The 20657-nt window shown below is 54.0% G+C and overlaps 9 protein-coding genes across 9 annotated transcripts; 5 read left to right on the top strand and 4 right to left on the bottom strand.

The window, feature by feature from the left end:
- Positions 1–468: 468 nt before the first annotated feature.
- J4E85_011717 (uncharacterized protein) lies at positions 469–1886 on the bottom strand (the record flags this gene model as incomplete). The annotated part of the gene is made up of 2 exons (XM_051475918.1): positions 469–784; positions 873–1886. Coding segments are annotated over 2 exons (1330 nt in total), but the record flags the coding sequence as incomplete, so codon positions are not given.
- An 882-nt stretch (positions 1887–2768) lies between these two features.
- On the bottom strand, positions 2769–3393 carry J4E85_011716 (uncharacterized protein; the record flags this gene model as incomplete). The annotated part of the gene is made up of 2 exons (XM_051475917.1): positions 2769–3035; positions 3085–3393. The coding sequence occupies 2 exons, from the start codon at positions 3391–3393 to the stop codon at positions 2769–2771; spliced, it is 576 nt and encodes a 191-aa protein (XP_051320298.1).
- A 389-nt stretch (positions 3394–3782) lies between these two features.
- Positions 3783–5071, top strand: J4E85_011715 (uncharacterized protein; the record flags this gene model as incomplete). The annotated part of the gene is made up of 4 exons (XM_051475916.1): positions 3783–3949; positions 4161–4392; positions 4450–4837; positions 4890–5071. 4 exons carry the CDS (start codon positions 3783–3785, stop codon positions 5069–5071), a joined length of 969 nt encoding a protein of 322 aa, XP_051320297.1.
- A 217-nt stretch (positions 5072–5288) lies between these two features.
- On the bottom strand, positions 5289–6035 carry J4E85_011714 (uncharacterized protein; the record flags this gene model as incomplete). The annotated part of the gene is made up of 1 exon (XM_051475915.1): positions 5289–6035. The coding sequence occupies one exon, from the start codon at positions 6033–6035 to the stop codon at positions 5289–5291; it is 747 nt and encodes a 248-aa protein (XP_051320296.1).
- Positions 6036–6334: 299 nt separating this feature from the next.
- On the top strand, positions 6335–8521 carry J4E85_011713 (uncharacterized protein; the record flags this gene model as incomplete). The annotated part of the gene is made up of 6 exons (XM_051475914.1): positions 6335–6418; positions 6475–6681; positions 6743–6896; positions 7114–7438; positions 7486–7896; positions 7945–8521. 6 exons carry the CDS (start codon positions 6335–6337, stop codon positions 8519–8521), a joined length of 1758 nt encoding a protein of 585 aa, XP_051320295.1.
- A 1197-nt stretch (positions 8522–9718) lies between these two features.
- Positions 9719–10690, top strand: J4E85_011712 (uncharacterized protein; the record flags this gene model as incomplete). The annotated part of the gene is made up of 1 exon (XM_051475913.1): positions 9719–10690. One exon carries the CDS (start codon positions 9719–9721, stop codon positions 10688–10690), a length of 972 nt encoding a protein of 323 aa, XP_051320294.1.
- Positions 10691–14023: 3333 nt separating this feature from the next.
- J4E85_011711 (uncharacterized protein) lies at positions 14024–14944 on the bottom strand (the record flags this gene model as incomplete). The annotated part of the gene is made up of 1 exon (XM_051475912.1): positions 14024–14944. One exon carries the CDS (start codon positions 14942–14944, stop codon positions 14024–14026), a length of 921 nt encoding a protein of 306 aa, XP_051320293.1.
- A 1149-nt stretch (positions 14945–16093) lies between these two features.
- Positions 16094–18205, top strand: J4E85_011710 (uncharacterized protein; the record flags this gene model as incomplete). Its single annotated transcript, XM_051475911.1, has 2 exons — positions 16094–16244; positions 16470–18205. The coding sequence occupies 2 exons, from the start codon at positions 16094–16096 to the stop codon at positions 18203–18205; spliced, it is 1887 nt and encodes a 628-aa protein (XP_051320292.1).
- A 523-nt stretch (positions 18206–18728) lies between these two features.
- J4E85_011709 (uncharacterized protein) lies at positions 18729–20496 on the top strand (the record flags this gene model as incomplete). The annotated part of the gene is made up of 2 exons (XM_051475910.1): positions 18729–18826; positions 18891–20496. 2 exons carry the CDS (start codon positions 18729–18731, stop codon positions 20494–20496), a joined length of 1704 nt encoding a protein of 567 aa, XP_051320291.1.
- Between the last annotated feature and the right edge of the window lie 161 nt (positions 20497–20657).

Genomic DNA, 20657 nt, shown 5'->3' with positions numbered 1-20657 from the left:
GGGGTGTGCAGGGGTTGGGGTGGTGGGAGGGGGGGAGGCATATGGGGAGGGGTGGGCTTGGTGGTTGTGGGGGAGGGGAGGGGGAGGAGGTGCTGGAGAGGGAGAGGGAGGCGAAGAGGTGAGGCAGGGAATCCGTATAACACATCCCTTTTGGATCATTCGGTTTAACCGCATACCTCCTCCTATATTCCTCCTCCTCTTCTTGCTGCATCCCGCTGTCTCCCGGTATCGTCCTCTTCCTCTTCCTCATCTTGTTTTCCGGTTGGATGGTTGCACGTGCAACACAAGCCGCACACATCCCCTTCTCACACCGTAAATGGCTCTGACAGACGGCCTTGCTATTACACCTATCCCCCACTTTCCCTGGCTGCGAGTCTGGATTCGTTTGGCATATGCTGTTCTTACATATCAGATCCGGTGCACAGCCATCTGCTGCGTCACATAAATGCCCCACGCAGCCAAATGTACACTCGCTTTGCTCGATGATATACGGGTTCAACCGCACACTCGTGACGTTCGACAGGCCCGCTGGTTTCAGTTTCCATTCTTTGGTGGCGGGGGAGCCGGTGAGCATGGACCTAAGGTAGGCTTCTGTGGTTTCGTCGGCGGAGGGGGCGAGGATGTGGTAGGGGGCGGGGAGGTATTTGGACCAGGAGAAGGGGCTGCGGGTTGTGAAAGCGTGGCGCAGGATGGAGGCGAGGGCGGGCCAGGTTGTGTAGGTGGGGTGGAGGGGGTTTATGCGGGAGGATTTGGCTTCGGAGAGGGGGGTTAGGTGGGAGTATAACTATCACAGTCTTGTCGTTAGTAAACCACGTTTTCAGTACCACAAACGGTAAGGAAGGCAGGAAGACAGAAAATAGCCCAAAACATACCCAAGGAATCCCCCTATAATTCAACACATTCCCCCCATCCCAAACCGCCTCCCTCTTATAAAACAACCCAAACACCTCACTATGCACATACCCCCACTCCTCCACCAGCAAAAGTTTCCCCTCCCCCTTCTTCCTCCCCTCCGCCCGCCCCATCAACGTATTGCCGGGGAGAAACAAATCCGCCCACGCCGTCCCCGCCGTCCTATCTGTCGTTTTATCGAAATACCCATGGATGCCAATCACATCAATAGCCTTGCAGTCAAACACGCTATCCGGAAAATTCTCAGTCCCGGAAATGGACTGGGCGCCTGAGACGCCGCCGCTGATGACGGCGATGTTGGATGCGTCGAGGTTGATGCTGTATTTTAGATGGGTGGCTATGTCGCAGAGCCAGGATTCTCCCGAGGGGATGGGCGAAATGCCAGAGAAAGGCTGGTTTTGAAGGTCGACGCCGAGAATGACTTCGGATAAGGTGCTCCAGGGACGACCGTCAAAGTTCTTGGAGGGGTAGTGGGTGAAGAAGACGCTGAGGCGTGTTTTGTACATGTCGCGATATTCCTCGTTGCTGTAGAAATCGAGGAACGCGCCGTTGAGTTTCTGGCAGTAGGCGTCGCAGGCTACGTCGTTTGTACCCCGAAGCGCATGTGCGTCGTGCGGAGCAATAATAACTTTCATCTGGCCTTTAGAGAGATGGTGAATGGCTGCTAGCGTGTCATCGAATTGATCCAGCAGCGACTTGTCGAAGCCGCCTATGTCGCCTTCTGGATCTGGGTGTTGGGCATCTGGGCGGATGAAGAGCCGGATTACGCGGGCGCCGCTTTTGATGATTTCGCGGATTGTGGCGGCGCGGTGGGTGGGGGTGAGGAATTGGAGTTGGGGGTAGTTTACGCCGCCGAAGGAGTGGTTGGAGGAGGTTATTCTGAGGGAGGAGGAGGCGGAGGCGGAGGCGGATGTGAAGGAGGGATAGGTGGTTAGAGACAGCAGTACTGCTAGGAGTGAGGGTAAGAGCATCATCTCGGCAAGTATGGCATGGACGACAAGACGACGGAAAGGAATTGCATTGCGACGCGGTATAAGTCCATCATCCTGATCTGAACACGTGTAGAAGTTTTGCTATAGACAGATCTCTGTAACGGCGGACTAAGAGTTGATACTTGCGGGATTGACAATGTTCATATGGATAGATTAATTGCGGTGGTGCGTGCAGCCAATCACGGCGTGCTTGCAGGCAGTATACGCGGGGTCGCTAACCTGGACGGCGGGATGATGGAAGTGGACAGGGTATGTTTTCTGGAGTTCGTACTGGGTTTGTCACGCTGTCTTGTGCTCGTGATGGTCCTGGCTAACGGGGATACAGACGCGTGGTTGATGCACCGGGGAATGAGCACAACAAGCGTCGCATCGGGTATTGGCAAGATGTTATGGTATGATATTTGCCGCGATGAGGATCGGATGAAACCATGTATCAAAGTCGTCGTGCGCAAGTCCGGCGGATGGGAGTGGCAGCTACGTTGTGCGCTCACTTTATCCTAGATACATAGCCTTGGTAATGATTCGGGTGTGGACAGGAAGCACTGCGACGTGCTGCGATACGTCGCAGGATATCCTTTGATCCAAATCTACGGGGATGATCTGGATCCCTTGTCCTAGTGCTGGTGTTGTTCCTGTCAACGATTGAAGAGTGGCGTCTCTGTAGACATACTACTTCCCTGACCGGCATAAAAACTGCGCAAGCGTAACCTCGTTTTGCGGTCGATAGCCTTGGGCGGTAATGCGCAATTTTACCAGCTCAGGCAGTGTGTGATCCAAGTCGAAGACTGAACCTTTCGACCGCTAGCATGGTCCTCATGTTTGTACAGTGCATTCGTCACGACGATGCTCGGATATTCGCAATTCTCATCCAGCCGGTTTATCGCACACGGCTTCAAGTTGCTTGAGCGTGGCCATGACTTCTTCTCCAATGATTTCCCCGCTGGACGACGGAGCGAAGCGGCCATGTCGCAGCTCACTGAGGGCGCCAATAACGTCTTTGACCTCAGCCAAAGCCCGTCTGTTCTCTTGCTCTATCTCTGCGATCTGGGCCTCGAGGGTTTGGCATGCTTCTTCGATGTCGGAGTGGACCGTCTGTAGCGTGTGCGGTTTCTTGCGACTCTGGCTGGAGAGCTAGTGATTGTCAGCGCAATTCAGGGAGTCTCTGTCCTTAATGTAGTACCTCTTGCTCCATTTGAAGCGCAATCGGGTCCAGTCCGGCGACGGTGGCATCGTCTACGTGGCGTCTTTCCCGAGCGTACTCCCGCCTCAACTGCTTGGACCGTTTGACCTCATCGATAATGTCCTGGCGAATCAGCTCGATGTCCCTGTCGCGTATGTGCTGAAGCTCGCGATAAATTTCCTGCACAGCGGGGCTGGAGCGGTGGGCGCGGGGGAAGATGTCGGTGAAGTCGCGTAGGGTCGTGAAGTCGCGCAATGGAGCAGGTGCGAGGAGGAAGTCACCGAGGATCTTGGTCTCTTGCGACGGCATGATTAGAGTAGTAGATGTCGATTTCAGGCCGGACAGTGCCCACGTACAAGATTGATACGGCAGTGTTGGTGGTGGATGCGCCAATGAAGGAGGGCCATCGGAACGCGCGACGACGCGTTGTGGCCCGTGCCCAGAAAACTCCCGTGAGACGTGCCTGGACGACTCCAAGCAAACGTCGACTGAACCGTCTTTCACCAAGCTTGTCGACTGTTTCCGGTATTCAGGCAACCGTCATTCCAGTTTCGCGGCGCAAAGTATCGTTCTTATTGTCGAACACCAAGGCTGGCACGAAGACGCGCTACGTGGACGTGCAATCTCTCGCACCCTTACCGCTTCCTTCCTGACTACCAAACCCATCAACATCAATTTCATCACATTCCATCGCAATCATGGCGCCCGCAGCTGCGCCGGAGCCTTCCTTCAAGAAAGATGAAAAGGTCTTTTGTTTCCACCATGAGTTGCTATACGAGGCCAAGGTGCTCGAAGTCAGGCCTGTAGAAGAAGACAAGAAGAACGGCTTCGAATACAGAGTCCACTACAAGGGCTGGAAGAACACGTACGTATCTTCTATCCGTTCGAGTCTGCGCCCGCCTGCTTGTCACTCCGTCTCCCACTGCAGAAGTCACGTTTGCTTCTGCATACACTTCACTCGTGCCCACGTACTACACCTTTACTACACATTCGCAGCGGCACGTCATTTCAAATCGGCCCCTCAAAACTCAAAAACCCGCGGCTTGCTTTTGAGATCGCAAGCTAACGCATCGCAGCTGGGACGACTGGGTTCCTGAGGACCGGCTTCGCAAGCTGTCTCCCGAAAACCGAGAGTTGGCCAATAACCTCAGGCACGAAATGCTGGCAGCTCAGCGTGCCGCAAGAGCTCAACCTGCACCTGCGAAAAAGAAGGCTCAAGGTTCGGCGCGCGGTAGCGAAGAGCGCCAAACCTCCGTCACTGCTGCACCGCGTGGTCAGAAGAGGGTGCGGGACAATGACTTGGAGAAGGTATGTATCCCAGCATTCCGCCCTATGCTTTCCGGCGCACTCCCTAACTCCCATTAGGAAGAAGCATTCCAGAACAAGCTGGCTGTCAGGATCTACATGCCAGATAGGCTAAAGAGTCTCCTAGTCGATGACTGGGAGAACATCACTAAGAACCTGCAACTCGTTCAGCTGCCTTCAGCTTACCCTGCAGGCGTCATACTGGATGAGTACATGAAGCATGTCAAAGACAACAGCAACCGCACCAGCATCGAGCAGGACATCCTCGAGGAAGTCATAGCTGGACTGAAGGAGTACTTCAATAAGAGCGTCGGACGTCTTCTCCTGTACCGGTTTGAGCGCGAACAGTTCTACGACATCTGGACGCGCATCAATTCGCCGACGGATGATCTTGCGGCAAAGCCTCTTGCTGACATCTATGGCGGCGAGCATCTTCTGCGTCTTCTGGGTATGCATATATGAGTTATTAGATGTGAAAATTGCTAACAAGGCTTTCACAGTCACCATGCCCGAACTCATCGCGCAAACCAACATGGACCACCAGGCTGTCACGCGCTTGCGCGAGGAGCTCAGTCAAATGACGACGTGGCTCTCCAAGGAAGCGCAGATCAACACCTTCTTTGTGCCTACCTATGAGAGCCCGGGACAGGCCTACATTGACAAGGTCAAGTCCAGCACCTAGGAAGGCGGTGACTTCAAAATTTGATCAGTCGGCCGTTTCGCTTTGACATTTGTGTATCATCACTTCTGCATGGCTGGTGGGTTAGGGCATTGTCTAATGGCGCATAGGCGTTCTTGAGTAGTAACAATCAGGTACGGGGTCGGGGTATGTAGTTTTTGAGTTGTCAAGCTCCAAAGTGACATGGATACAAGTATAATAATACAGACTCGAAAAGTACTCATGTCTTCTTGATGACGTCCTCCAGTAACCCAGCAGCCCAATGCAAACACCTCGTCATATCGCCCTCCGCTTCTCTCGGCATGCCATATATGCCAACGCTCTCGCAAACCTTCTTATCCAACTCTCCATCCACATCCCCATTCCTGAATAAGAACTTATGGTCCTTGACATAGTTCGGCCACACAATATCATCTACATAGCCCGGTGGATCTTGCCAAAAGCCCTCAAGCGTCACATAGCCACTCCTCGCCTCCCTCCTCCGCTTCGCAGTCTCATAGCTCGTCCGTAAAAAGAGTCTAACATCAAAGATCTCACGAATATCCTTCATATCCTGCGAAAACAGCAAAAAGCCATCAACAATACATATCCGTCGCTCTTCCCACTCCGGCTTACTACTCCTCAACCACCCCGCTACCTCATCTTTCAACCTCTTGATCTCAGTCTCAGGTACACCATGGTCGCCCACACTGTTCTGGTCTTCCTGGCTGACCAGCCATTCTGGGCTGTTACCATGTTGTTTGATGTGCTGCAGTGCTTGTTTGAGCGCGGGTAGGTTGAGCGACTCTATGCAATCCCAGTCCTGGACAGAGTTCTTGACGGGGATCTCGGCGTCGGTGAGGTAGAAGTCGTCGAGATGTAGGATGGAGAGTTTGGAGGGGGGGAAGATGTCGCGGAGGAGGCGGGAGAGGGTTGTTTTGCCTGAGGAGGAGGGGCCTGAGATGCCGACTAGGAGGGGTTGTGGCATCGTGGTTGGAGGGTTGGAGGGTTGGAGGGTTGGGGGGTCGCGGGGTACCGGGAGTTTGGTTGCGCCTTCCTTTAGGATGGATTGACGGTTCACGATTAAGATAATTCGAGTAGATATTGTTTAGTCAACCTCCTCACACGACATGCCTACCTTCACACGTGTGAATGGTGGGGCTGTCGGCGTCTGATCGCCCACCGGCCCGCTAGTTCCCCATGCTGCGCGACGCGCCTGCGACTGCCACCATCTGAAGCCCTGCATCTCCCACGACAAATATTCCAGAGTTCCGACCAACACACACCATGGAGCCGTCACCGCTGACGCAGGACACGCGCCCGGAAATCTTCCAACCCAAGATAATCTCCCTCTACGAAACCCTCTTCAAAGTGCGTCCTCTCCATCTCCACCCATTTCGCGCCAACCAAGTGCTAACCATCCGCAGGAAGACGACGAAGAAGTCGAGCTATCCGCGGGCTTCTGGCAAGAATTCTTCCTCCACCGCCCCGACCCCACCGGCCTCCAGCGCATACTCAATTCGGCAACGCCGGACGAGATGCTGCACCAGCAAGCGCATTCGCAGGCACTCTTCAGCCAGGCCATCCTGCGCGTCAAGCAAGCCCGCGCGCCCGCCGACGAAATCGCCCTCGAGGTACCCATGCCACCCACCCACGCACACACACCTTCTCCTTCTCCATGCGCTTACCGCTTAGACCTTGACAGTCTTCCTCGATGCCGCGCTTACGAAGAAGTACACGAATCCTAGCTCTGATATCATAGCTGTTCTTACGGGGCTGAATGATGCGGATAAGGTTATGACGGAGTTTGTTGCGACGCTGGATACGGCGATACGGGGGGGAAGGGATAGTATGTATAGAGGGGATGCTAGAGAGGGAGAGGCTGACCAAGAATAGTTCCTTTGCGTTTGAGGGCTGTGAGAGCGGCGCTCTCGATTACTGCGGCTGGCTTTCAGACTGCGCTTCCGAGTTACTTTACTCATCGTGATCTTTTTCCCTCGCTCATGAAGGTACGACAGAAAGCACGACAGGAGGAATGAATACTCACAGCCAGTAGTACATCCAAGATTGCGACGACAGCACCCAAGTTCTCCCCGCGCTCTATCTCCTCGGCCTCCTCACGAACTACAACAAATTCGAGTTTCAGAACCCGTATAGGCTGCGGCTAGACGACTTTGTCAACGATGCTATCATACAGGATATGGTCGCTTGTTTTGGGAATACATGTACAAAGCTGCGGGACGCCTATGTAGCTGTACAGGACGACATGCCAGAGGGCTGGTCGCTGGGCTCGACGTTGAGTTATATTGGCCTGGGTGCTCTTGCTCCCAGCTCTCGGCCAACGACACCTGTGCCGGCTCCAGAGGACGCTAAATCGCTTTTCGCTGCATTGTAAGCATTCCAGGTCGCAGTCACTGCTCATGGCTAACATTTGCAAGACCTGGGCCTGACATTGGGGTACTTCTCTCCACGTACGACTTCGCCAACGCCAACAAAGTCTTCTGCTTCAATCTAGTCAAGTCAGCTCCAGCCGACAAGAGCGAACCGTCACCACTCAGCGCCTACCTTTCCTTGACGTCCTACATGTTCCAACACGCGCATCGGTCTACCAGGGCCGCACTATACACATACCTCAGCCTCTTCGTGCTGCAAATACTTGTCGAAGACCGAGAGCTCGCCAAACGCCTATGCAGTGACGAGTCGAAGCTATCGGTGCGCTTGTGCCGTCAGAGACAGCCCTACCTCCCGGCAGTGAGGGGTGATCGTGTCCCTGCAGCTGTCATTCTAGACATGATGTCTGACGCTATCAGTCATAATCTGCGGAGGCGGTTAGACGTTGACTTCTACATGTGAGTCTCAGTCCCAATGTGGCACTTGCTTGGCTAATTCTTTCCCAGCCTCTGCCTTGGCGTTCTCCTGCGTCTCCTTTCGCACCTCAGTCGAACCAAGACGCGCATCACATACCATTGGTCGGAGTTGTGGCGGACCCTGCTCTCCTTCGTCCGCTTCCTCACCACCTACGAAAGCGATATCAAGTCCAACTACAAATCAAACGGAATGATCAACATACTCGTCAATCTGCTGGCCTTTGCACTGTCTAGCGGAGAGAACTTTCTGCCCGACCCTGCATCGTATGACGATTTATTTTACAAGCTCGTGGAGAGCGGCGATACACTGATCAAGTTCCGGGACACATTCGGGTTATCAGGCCAATCAGACTCCATGCAGACGCTCATCAATGTGTCTTCACATTACCAATCCCTGCTGGAGAGCAACGGAACAGCGCGGTCCAAGCATCTTAGCCCGCAAGAAGTCAGCGCCGTCATCAAACAGGGGTACGAGACGTTGTCAATCGATGCGAGCGAGGGTTTGGATCGTTGGGAAAAGTTCCGGGAGGCGGACTTCAAATCTCTGCTGAAGAAGATTGCTAGAGCGGCGGTAGAAGATGCCAAAGCACTGAATGACGATAATTGAGGCTGGATATGGCACAATTGCAGTTCTCGAAGCGACCGTCGTCGTGGCCGCCCGCGCGTTCAAATACCAACTACGAATCAATAAACAACGTTGCGAAACATTCCAATTGAACAAGTCTGGGAGCTCAGCTGTATTGGGGTGGATCAACATGAGGGGTCACACATCCAGTGGTTGTTGAGCGATCCAGGGTCGCGATCCACAACACGCACCATACACATGAGTGATGTCGAGTGCTGATGAGAACATGATTGTGTGTATCGGGAGGGGTCTGATAGCGAGTCGGTCTGGTGCTCGTCGACGTGTAATGCCAGTACGCATTGGCCAGAAGCCGACTTGATACATCTCCTTCATTTCCCGAACCTCTTGCCTTTTGGTCTCTCAGCTGCCTGATCTCTTCTCATCTACATTTGCAGTTCATTTCAATGGACTGAGTGTCTCTTTTCTTTTCATTCATCGCTTCATTGACCGCCGTGCATCGCAATGGCTACAACATCGCGATGCGACGACGGCGTCCCATCGCGGCATGGTAGCAAGGTACGCAGACTCGCTCATCAAACTGAGACATTCATTGACACTGCATCAGGACACTATCGTCCCCGCTGATAAGTCGAGCTCAAAAGCCGCATGGAGACGCTCACTGTCCGCCACTGTCAATCATGAAGAGCATCCGGCACTTCAACCGTGCCATGCCTACAGTACCCCCAATGCGGATAGCTACACCAACCAGGACCGATCCTTCGCATCGTCATCTTCTACATTGTCATCGGCATCTCCCTCGACGACTCCACCAAAGTCATTTTCCAGACCCAGCATCCCCCAGCAAGCACACACAACACCCAACGGCTACCGTCTTGGGCCTGACGGCAATGAAGGGTGGAATTCCAGTTCGTCAAGTGTGCATACTGTACGGTCGCCCAGACAAAGCAGTTCTGGAGCGTCTTCCCCGAGGACAAAGCACACTATCTATGGAGGAGTTGGGGATGGGGTGCTTGTTGTGCCTGCGGTGAATGAGAAGCCGGTGAAGAATGTTGTGGTTGAGTTCATGGGGTTGAAGCTGTGTCGGGTCTGCGATGCTTTGCCTTACTGTGAGTAACTTTTGAGTGATGGTAGAACGAAGAAGGAGGCAGGGACCGGATCTCTCAGACACTTTTCTCGGATGACTTTGCTGACGCAAACGTAGTACTCAGCACCCGCAACATGGTCGACCGCATCCAAGCCATCATCGAAGACGACTTCAAGCACGCGCCCGAATCCACCCTCTACGACCTCCACTCCATCTCAGCCGGACCACACCACCACACGTACACCGACCGCGACCGCGCCCTCATGGCCATCCTCTGCTCCCTCCGCACTCTCCCTTTTGCCCGACAGGCACAAAACAACTGGTACCCACAAGGCCTCCCCATCAGCAAAGACAACAACCTCGTCCTCTACAACCACACCGTCGGCCTCGGCGTAAAGCAAACCGCCATCTCCCTCGACAGCTTCGTCGACTTGGCACAATCCTGGCTGTACGTCCGCAATCCAGCGAGCCTGTCTGGCGTCGACCCCTCCGCCAAGAACAACTGGAAGAATATTGCGAACACGCTTGCTACGGCCGGCGTCGACATCCGCAAGATTGACCTCCAGCTCTGGGAGGCGCTGACGTATAGTCTTGAAGGCGATCATCTAACCGCCGCAATCGACGATGTCATCGAATGGTCCAAAGACGGCACACTCGACAGCCGGCACGCCGCCTGGCGCGACCACGCCATCTCAAACGCGAAAAACGTACCCGAGTCGCTCTCCTCCGACGGCTATCCCCCCACACCCACCACCACCTCCCACTCTCACTCCTCGGGCCTCTACACCAAACGCTTCACGCACAAACACCCCCTCGGCCGCCCCCGCTCCCTCATCTCCGACGACGAAAAAGCCGAACTCCGCAAGGACCGTCTTACCCGCCTTACCGCCGAGGCAGCAGCCAAGAAACTAGAAAATCAACGTAAAGAGAAGAGGGAGAAGAGCAAAGGGTGTTTTGATAAGGTGAGGAGGGGTTGGAGGAAGAGGAAGAGTATGGTGTGGTTTGTGTGCTTTATTGTGGTTATATTGAGTGGGATTATGGGGGGGCTGGTTTGGGCTATGGCGAGTGGGAAACTGGATTTTACGCCGGGTGGGGAGGGTGTGTAGTGTGAGGGGGTGGGGGAGGGAAGGGGTATAGAGGAGAGAGGGGTGGTGGTGATGATGTGGATGCCGTTTACAGATGGAATGGGTGGGAGTACGGCGTTAACGGTTGGAGAGCAGTGGGATCACTATAGCGAGTGTCATGCCTTACGTGGATTCAATGGCGTTGTAGGCGTTAGGGCTTGTTATGCCGTTTAGGATAGATAGGTCAGGCGTCTGGGGTTGGTGTTGGTAGTCGTGGGGGATGATAGACTAGGTCATCACTCTACTTTGGAGTTCATGGGACTCGAGGACATGGTATTAGCAACTTGCTTCGAGAGATGCCATTGTACTACAATTTCCTCTTAGAACGTTGCTATGAATGGCGAATGGCACCAGCATATCCGCTCCATCACATTCTAACATTTTCTGTTTCGACGAATTATGTATCTTTACTAATACTTCTCTATCAAACCCCAAAATTATCACATCTCTATACACACACAGACACACATACGCATACCTCTCTCTATCTCACTCTCTCTACTCTGCTCCCTCACCCCTTACTTACATACCGCCACCTATCACTCATAACCACCGTTATCGACTTACCAACCAACCCACCAACTTACACACCTAAAGTTCCCCGCGAGAAGACTTCAAATTCGAGCGCGAGCCCACAAGATTCATCACTAATCGCTATATTACCTCTCCCGAAAACACTACTACCCAACAAACCAACCCTACCCTAGAACCATGCACATGCAACGTGTACCTCATCTCCGAGCTCCCGCACTTCCATGCTTTCCGCTCCGCTGTCCACTCCGACTCCGCTCCCTGAGTCTTAGTACGCACACGCTATTGTAATCGCACACGGACCAGGATGGTCTAGAACACGTTCGCGTGGTTGAGGACTACGTGGTTGAGGGATGGCACGGGTGGGTGGTAGGGTGGTAGAGTTTGTACCTGAAGATCGTTATTTCGCTTGGTAGTGGAAGTAGTGGGAGTAGTGGGACTACTGGGACTATCGGAATCGGTAGGATGGGATGGGATGGGATGTGGTTCTGGACTCTGGAGAGGTGAGGAGCTGGCTGGTCACTGTAGAGGTGTGATTGGGTCGGGTGGATGGTGCCTTGCGAATAGTTTTGCTGAGGGTTGTTGGAATTATTAGAAATTTACACGCGCAAGTGAGGATCTCGATAGCTAAGGAATAAATGTACACCAGCTTGCAAGACATGCATCGCGACACCACCTGCCCTACCTGCAGAAAACAAGAAATCGCAACACTCCCGAGATCCATACCCCCAATTTCCGCAACACCACCCCATCCCTCCAACCAGTCCTATCCCATCGTACCTATCTCACTTCACTCAGGAGTAAAAAAACGGTTCACTAGCGGTTCCCACGCTATTCTTAGCCTCAAAAAGCAATCCCATCCCAATCCATCCCGATCCCGTATCTGCATCACGCAGACCACGCGGTTCACGTTCCAGAACACCACACTAAAACGCATCCTTGCAAGCCGCGTTTCGTTAGCACTCCCGCGATGAAAAATGTACGTTGCTGACTGCATCGATGCGATCGGAGCGGGACTGGTTGAGATGTGCAATTTGCCGTGTTTGCGCTTGTGAGGGTACGATGACGACGTGTATGCGAGACGGGCGGGTTGATGCTGGTTTTCTTTCGCCGCAGCTGTGCGTTCGTTCGCGCAACGCGTTCCCTAGTTGACGAATGGGCAACTAGAGGCTTGAGCGCCACCATCGCCGGCCGGGTAGTGAGCTCGGTAGAAATGCGCAAGGTAGTTGTACTGCAGGTACGAGATGAGAAAAACAAAGAAACCCCGAGTTCTACGCCGCGGCTTGCATGTCTTGCAGGCTCTGAGACGAGGACCGAAAAGACTAGGAACATGGGGGCACTTGAGGCTGGATTGCGCTAGAGTTGTAGAGACACGAACGCGATACGAACAACAACCCGTATGTTTCTACTCAAGTATCGATTGTGGAGATTGAAGCCGCGTCGGGTTTACTGCTGGTTTAGATATTCTCAATCTCTAGTAAAGATCGTGTTGTACGAAACGCCTGGATGCAAGGCCGAAACTTCGCAGGTGCGATGCGAATATTTTCCGACGCATCTGACAGCTGTCACAATTCGCGACTCTGACTCTTGCGAAAATAAGTCCCACTGTGGCTTATTTTGAGATGTTCAGTCCCCACTAACCCCCATGCTGTGTCGCAAACACAACACACAGACAGATGCTGGATAGGCTGGATAGAGTGGGGTGAGAGGGGGTGTTCAGAAGATGAAACTGAAACGAAAAGAACACACGACGATGTTTGAAAATACCCTTGCACTTGCTTCTGTTACAACCGTTCCATCACGTGCAGCCTCTCCCTCCACCCCACTTCCACCTGTGTACTACCAGGCCAAGCCGGTACAACTTCGTATCCTGAATCTTCCGTCTAACATCTCGGCGGTTCTCTTCCTCCCGCCAGCCACATTATCCCAGCCCGATTTCGAGCAGACATCGAGAGGAGAATCCGGATCAGACGTCCTAATACGGAAGTGAGTCAAGATGGAGGCGCAATCTACAAATTGCCGTAGCCTACTCTCAAAGCGGGTACGCAATTTATCCTTGAGGTAAGCTTGGTGGCTGGGTAGGTCCCGGTAGATGAGGCGGTGATGTCATGGTTGCTGCACATGCACACGGATATGCAAGTCAGGACCGTTGCGTTGAGAGGCGGAGGCAAAAGGAAGATAAGTGGTGGAAAAGGTGTTGATGTAATGTAAGTGTTATTTCGGGATCATGGACGTTTTGCTCGTTGTGATTGCTTTGCTTTCCGAGACCCTGGCAACTGGTTGTGTGTGTCGCGTAGACTTGCGATGTTGGGGCCCTTGTCATGTGCGGTCGGTGGCTGTGGCTGTGGGTTGTCCCGCACGCACCGCCGTTCGATGTTCGATCGGCAGCCGATCCTGTCACATGGCCGAGGAGTGATGATCGCGAGGGGGATTTGGGTAAGACTTGCACTTGGTTGAGAGGGTCATGTCAAGTTAAGACGAAAAGAGTGTGATGTGCAGTGTTTAATATAGTGATGTGCAAGTAAAAAGTGGTAGTGTCGGTCCGCTCTTGTTGGTAGAGCAAAGTAGTATGTAGATTTGATAATGGTAGTTAAAGTAATAGTAAATGCAATGTAATGCGATGCTAGCGATTGTCTCGTCCAGGACAAACGGGATATGCAAATGTGGTATCATGGAAAGTGACAAATAAAACACCGAGAAATGCCATGGGAATATAACGCCGCATCCGTTGTCTTCAGTTCATCCCACTCTGTACAGTTCGTAATCATGCGCGCCGTCACCTCATCAACTGCTGTCCTCGCTGACCGTCGCATCGCTCGCCGACGATACTGACGATTTGTTGTCTGAAGGCAAGGGTCCGAGTGTCCAGCGCCAGTCTCGCGTCCGCTTCCGTCGTCCGGCGACGGGAGTTTCGGGAGCTGAGTCGCTGTCGTCGTCTGAGGAGGACGAGTCGCGCTTCTCGCCTGTGCGGGGCGACTTTGGTCTTGGTGAGCTCTCTGCGGACGAGGATGTGCTGATGAGGGAGAGCTGGAGGGGCGATATGCTGGTTTCGGAGGGGTTCTTCAGAGCCTTTAGACTGAGTGACGGCTGTGATGTCGAGGCGTCAGAGTCGGTGGAGGCGGTGGACGCGAGCGAGGAGAGGGTTGAGATGGAAGACTCAATGTCGGAATGTGCGAGGGTGTATCTGGTGGTGGTGATCTCCTCCTCCAGTGGTGTGCGGAAGGAGACGCGCTTCTCGGCGGGGAACATGGGCCGGCTGGAGCCCATCTTGCGTGGTATTATCGAGCGTGCGGGGCTGTTGGAGAGGATGGAGGCGAGGTTGTGGGGTTGCTTGTAGGGTATTGAGAGGGTGGCCGAGTCGTTGGAGGCCGATGTGAGCGTGGAGGAGAGTGTAGACGCTGAACTTGGCGTCGATGCGCTGGTAGAGCCGCTGGTGGCGGGCACGTCGCTCTCGATGGAGAGCTGGGGTCGTGAGGGGCGTTGTAGTGTCGGGGCAGTCGCCGGGCGCTCATAGGCGTTGGAGAAGGTGTTGCGGACGGTGGGCGAGACGGCACTGAGGGTTTCAAGACGGAGACTGGCACCTTTGCCCAGGATGCGCGGCTGCTCAGTGTTGATGGAGAGTTTGGGCCGGGGCGGGGCCTGGCGCGGGGGTATTATAGGCAGCGAGGTGGCCATGGAGGAAGTCATTGAGGTCATACCGGACATGGCAGATGATGCTGGGTGCGAGGGCTGGAGGGTGGACAGCATCATGTGGGGGGGTGTCCACGGGTATGAGGCTGGTGCCGGAAGTGTGCAGATGATATTGCGAATACTTGGGGACAGGCGAGTGCTAGAGGGGCACATCGCTATTAAACACTGCCATGTCGGCTGCGGATCCACCAGGACGGTCTTAACACGAAGCGCCTGGCTGGGGCTGCTCCCAAAATACCCAGCAGCCACTAGGCTTGTCCAAAGATAGATGCAGCGTGGCAAACATAATTGGGCTACCCGCGCCCGGCGCTTGGCGTTGACGGGCGGCGTTTCGCACCTGGCCACACACGTCGCGCCTTCACGCGCGCTTCATCACCCGCTGCACCACTACATGCACCTCCACACGACACGCACGCCGCTGAAACTGCTGCACAACACCGGCGCTTCTCGTTGCTCCATGAAGAAACTGAAACGCCAGACCGGCTCCGTCATCGTCCACTTTGTTCGTAAGCACCAGGCACAGCCTTCACGCCTTGGTCGCCCTATTCGGCCTCACCTACTAACCTTCCCTCGTATCCACAGGACTACGTACGTACTTCTTACCGCGTGCGGCCGAGTCTACGTATTTGAGTGCGCAGAAGATAACGTCTACCGTGCCCCTCCCCACAGGACTGCTTCTACGCCAGCGTATTTGAACATGAAAACCCAGCATTACGACGCTTGCCACTGGCCGTGCAGCAAAAACAGATAGTCGTCACATGCAACTATGAGGCCCGCCGACGCGTACGATCCCTTGACTACCGCCGTGCCCGTGTCATCGGTCCAGTCTGACTCTCCCAGGGCTTGCACAAGCTGCAGCTGATCCACGAAGCGAAGAAGGTCTGCCCAGATGTAGTCATCGTCCTGGGCGAAGATCTTACCCGCTTCCGGAATGCTTCCAAAGAACTCTATGCTTTCTTGCGATCGTTTTCCTGGAACTCCCGTTGTGAACGACTAGGCTTTGATGAGGTTTGTCTTTCCTGGTCGCCTTTCCACTCTCGACCCTCGTGTCTCAGCACCGCCACCTTTGCAATCTCATTTTAGTCCCAACGCTTTCTGTTCTCTCACCGTATCGTTCATGCGAGTCATGCTAAGGCGGGCTAGGTGTTTTTAGACGTCACCGACATGATCGACTACAATGTCAGCATTCTCAACTCTAATGACCTCAGCAACGCCTTCTTTTGTCTCGACAGGAACGATCCCACTGTGGGGTTTCCTTATGACGCGACGCGGCTGAGGGGTCATCTATACCCCAAAACGGCCTCTGAACACTTAGGTAAGCTGTACACGGCGCATACGGTGTGGCGTAGCAAAAACATCTTCTTGGAATGGACCGCGAACGGCAAGGCTGACAGCCCTTGCTGAATCCTTGCGGCTACTGAGACCAGCAACCGTGCCTATGGAACTGCCACCAACAGTCTGTGATTCGATTATGCAGGTGCCCACCGTATGCGCCATAAGATGCTGTACATAGCCGAACGTTGGAACTGATCGATTGTAGGCACCACGCCCGATCTGCTGCACCTCCGATTGGCTCTAGGGAGCCATCTAGCACACTACGTGCGAACTCGACTCGAGGCAGAGAAGGGCTACACGGCCACGGTTGGCATCTCTACTAACAAGCTTCTGGCAAAGCTTGTTGGCAACACATACAAGCCCAATGCTCAGACTACACTGGTCCCGCCCTATACATCTGGTGAAGACGATGAGACTATCGACAACGTGACTGCCTTCATCGATGATCACGAAGTCGGCAAGATTCCCGGCATAGGGTTCAAGATAGCACAAAAGCTCCGTACCCACCTACTGCAGCGGCCGGCAGAATTTGATGCTGGACTGGTGTATGGCGGTACTAAAGAAACTGTCCTTGCCCGCGATGTAAGGACGCATCCTGGAATCGGTCCGGAGACGTTGGAGCGGATACTCGGTGGTCCGGGCGTACCACATGGCACCGGGACCAAAGTGTGGGGTCTACTAAACGGCTGTGACGACACAGAAGTAGGCCAAGCACGCGAAATACCGCGTCAGATCAGTATAGAAGACAGCTACATGCGCCTAGACACACTTGAAGCCGTGACCAAAGAGCTTCGCATGCTAGCGAAAAGACTGCTCGAGCGAATGCACACCGATCTCCTAGAAGAAGATGACGATGCACACGACCTATCCACGGCTCCCACTTCCGCCCCTCCAAAGCCTATGAAGCGCTGGCTCGCCCACCCGAAAACACTCCGACTATCAACCCGACCACGGGCGCCTCAAAACCCAGATGGCACCCGCAATCGGTCCTTTGCACGCATATCCAAATCCGGACCCATGCCAACGTTTGTCTTCAGCCTAAAAGATAGCAATAATACTATGGATGCCGTGGTCGAGAAACTGCTGTCCGAGACGTTGCTACCGCTGTTCCGCAAGCTGCATCCGGAGAAGAAGGGATGGAATCTTAGTCTGGTTAATGTTGCGGCGACGAATATGGCGGATGCGGCGAGGGAGAGGGGTGGGGTGGGGAGGGATATTGGGAAGATGTTTAGGAGGCAGGATGAGGTTTTGAGGCAGTGGAGGGTGGATGATGAGGAGGTGAGTGAAGAACAGGTTCAAGTTGAAGCATCTTCATCACCAGATGAACCGCCCTGGTTGCAAGAAGCAAGGCGGCAACGACGGGAATATATGATGGACGAAGAACCATCTATACCTGAAGAAGACTGGGTGAGTGAACAGCAAGCTCAAGTTGAAGCGTCTCCATCACCAGACGAAGCGCCCTGGTTGCAAGAAGCAAGGCGGCAACGAGAGGAGTACATGATGGACGAAGAGCCATCCCTACTCGGAGAAGATTTCGTCAGTGAACAGCAAGCTCAAGTCGAAGAAAACTTCGTGAGCGAAGAGCATGTTCAAGCCGAAGAAGATTTCGCGAATGAACAGCAGCCTCAAATCGCAAAATCACCATCACCATCACCAGACGAACCGCCCTGGTTGGCAGCAGCGCGACAGCAACGAGTAGAATACATGATGGACGAAGTTTGGCCGACAGGTGAGATTATCCATAGACACGGTTCTGAGGATTTGCCTACTTCGTCACAGAAGACACGGTCTCTTGTGGAGGATGAGGATGTAGAGGATGTTTGGGAGGAGGATGAAGAAGATATGACAGATGCCGATTCTTTTCGCTGTGAAGAGTGTGGTGCTGTTATGCCGAGTTTTGCTATGGGCGCGCATTGGAGGTGGCATGGTATGATGGAGTAGGGGTGGTTAGAAGGATGTTGGGTTGTGTTTGTTACGGGTTATATGATGCGACTACTATGACTTTCAGCCTGCTTCTATCTAATGTCTAAGTCCTTCAAATGGCTGTTGTGTAGGCGCTGCTTCGTGCAGTGTAGTGTAAATGCAGGGTAGGTGGGGGAGGCGGGGTGGAGGTGGAATTCATCTGCACCTCCGCTACAGATCATGTATCTAATACCCACTATCTTCTTGCTCCAGCCTCTTCGGGGGGCAAGTCATATAATCCGACAACTATTACTTTAGACGTACTTACAAATGGCTGCTGTGTAGGAGCAGCTTCCTGAAGAGGAAATGCCCCGCTAGGATCTCGGACGCGGGTTCCTCGGCAGTCCGAAGCCGTTGCACCAGTGGCTGCGACATGTGATTGACGTACATGGCAAGCCCTCTTGCAAATGCTTAACCAGAGCGCCAACCCGCGACCCAAACTCCACATTCCTACTATCATGTCTTTGGCGTAGACTTGATTGATACCCTACACCTTCCCACGATGCCCGGCTCATCGCGCTTGCCCGTCAGTCTCCGCGACACTTTCAATGCGCGGAAGAGCTCCGCTAATGGCCAGCTCGTCGCCTTGAACATCGATGTGTATGCGCTCCTCCCTTCCGATAACGATAAGTGAAGGAGCGGAATACTGACATGAGATATCTAGCCTGCGCAATATCATCTTTGTCCTTTTCCTCCTCCGCTGGACACGCATCACCTTCTACCAACTCAAAGGACGCGGCATCTTCGGCTCCATCAGCGATGCCTACATCAGCATTCGCCGCTACCTCTACGGCGTCTTCCTGCGACTTCCCGGCGTGCGCGACAAGGTACAGGCACAGGTGTCTGATTCGCTCTTAAAACTCGAACGTAAACTTGTTCCGAGCGGTCCCGGCGTCGAGCGCATCACCAGTCTGCCCGCCGAAGGATGGAGCGAAGAGGAGGTGCGCAAGAAGCTGGGCGAACTGGCTGATATGGAGCATACTCGGTGGGAAGATGGAAGAGTCAGCGGTGCGGTATACCACGGTGGGGAGGAGTTGATCAGACTGCAGACGGAGGCGTTTGGCAAGTTCACGGTTGCGAACCCCATCCACCCGGATGTGTTCCCTGGTGTGAGGAAGATGGAAGCCGAGATTGTGGCTATGGTGCTCTCCCTCTTCAACGCACCAGACGATGCGGCTGGTGTCACAACGTCTGGCGGCACAGAGTCTATCCTCATGGCCTGTCTCTCCGCACGCAACAAGGCGTACGCTGAGCGTGGCGTCACTCAGCCCGAGATGATCCTGCCTGAAACCGCACACACGGCTTTCCGCAAGGCTTGCGAGTACTTCAAGATCAAAATGCACCTCGTCGCATGCAAAGCACCGAGCTACAAAGTCCACCTACCCTCCGTCTCCCGTCTCATCAACCCAAACACCGTCCTGCTAGTCGGCTCCGCGCCGAACTTCCCCCACGGCATCATCGACGACATCTCCGGCCTCAGCAAACTCGCAGTCAAGAAGAAGATTCCCCTCCACGTCGATTGCTGCCTAGGTTCCTTCATCATCCCCATGCTCCCCAAGGCAGGTTTCGAATTCGAGCCCTTCGACTTCCGTCTGCCAGGTGTAACCAGCATCTCCTGCGACACGCACAAATACGGCTTCGCTCCTAAGGGAAACTCAACAGTCCTCTACCGCTCCGACGTATACCGCAAGTACCAGTACTTCATCTCCCCCGACTGGTCCGGCGGCGTCTACGCATCCCCCTCCATCGCTGGCTCGCGCCCCGGTGCTCTCATCGCAGGCTGCTGGGCCAGTCTCGTCAAGCAAGGCGCGAACGGCTACCTCGACGCCTGCCACAAGATCGTCGGCGGCATGAAGAAGATCGAAACCGCCATCCGCGAGAAGCCTGAACTCTCGGCCGATCTCAAGATCATCGGTCGCCCCATGGTGTCCGTCGTATCTTTTCTGTCCAACACCCTCGATATCTACGACATCGCTGATGGCATGTCCGGTAAAGGCTGGCATTTAAATGCGCTCCAGAACCCGCCTGCTATTCACATTGCTGTCACGCTGCCGATTGTTGCGGTCGTGGATAAGCTTATTGAGGATCTGGTTGAGGTTACGGAGGAGGTTAGGGATGCTGAGCGGAAGAGGATTGCGGAGGGTAAGGGCGCGAAGGGCGCGGTTAAGGGGGATACGGCTGCGTTGTATGGTGTTGCGGGCAGCTTGCCGAATAAGAGTGTTGTTGTGGATTTGGCGAAGGGGTTTTTGGATACGCTGTACAAGGCTTGAGGGGGGTGTTTTGGTTGATGAGGTGAGAGTTGTGTTGTGCTGGCGTGTTGGTACCTAGATATCCCATTCATTATCATGTTTTCTTCAAGATGGATGTTGATCACACTGTGCATTGTCGATTTCATAATTGTACAGTTCAATACATGTTCTCGTATGATACA

The sequence above is a fragment of the Alternaria conjuncta genome (assembly GCF_024043145.1).
Source record: "Alternaria conjuncta strain BMP 0040 chromosome Unknown scaffold_42, whole genome shotgun sequence".
Lineage (NCBI taxonomy): Eukaryota > Fungi > Ascomycota > Dothideomycetes > Pleosporales > Pleosporaceae > Alternaria > Alternaria conjuncta.
Note: the sequence above shows the minus strand (reverse complement) of the source record. Positions and strands in the feature narration are given on the sequence as shown.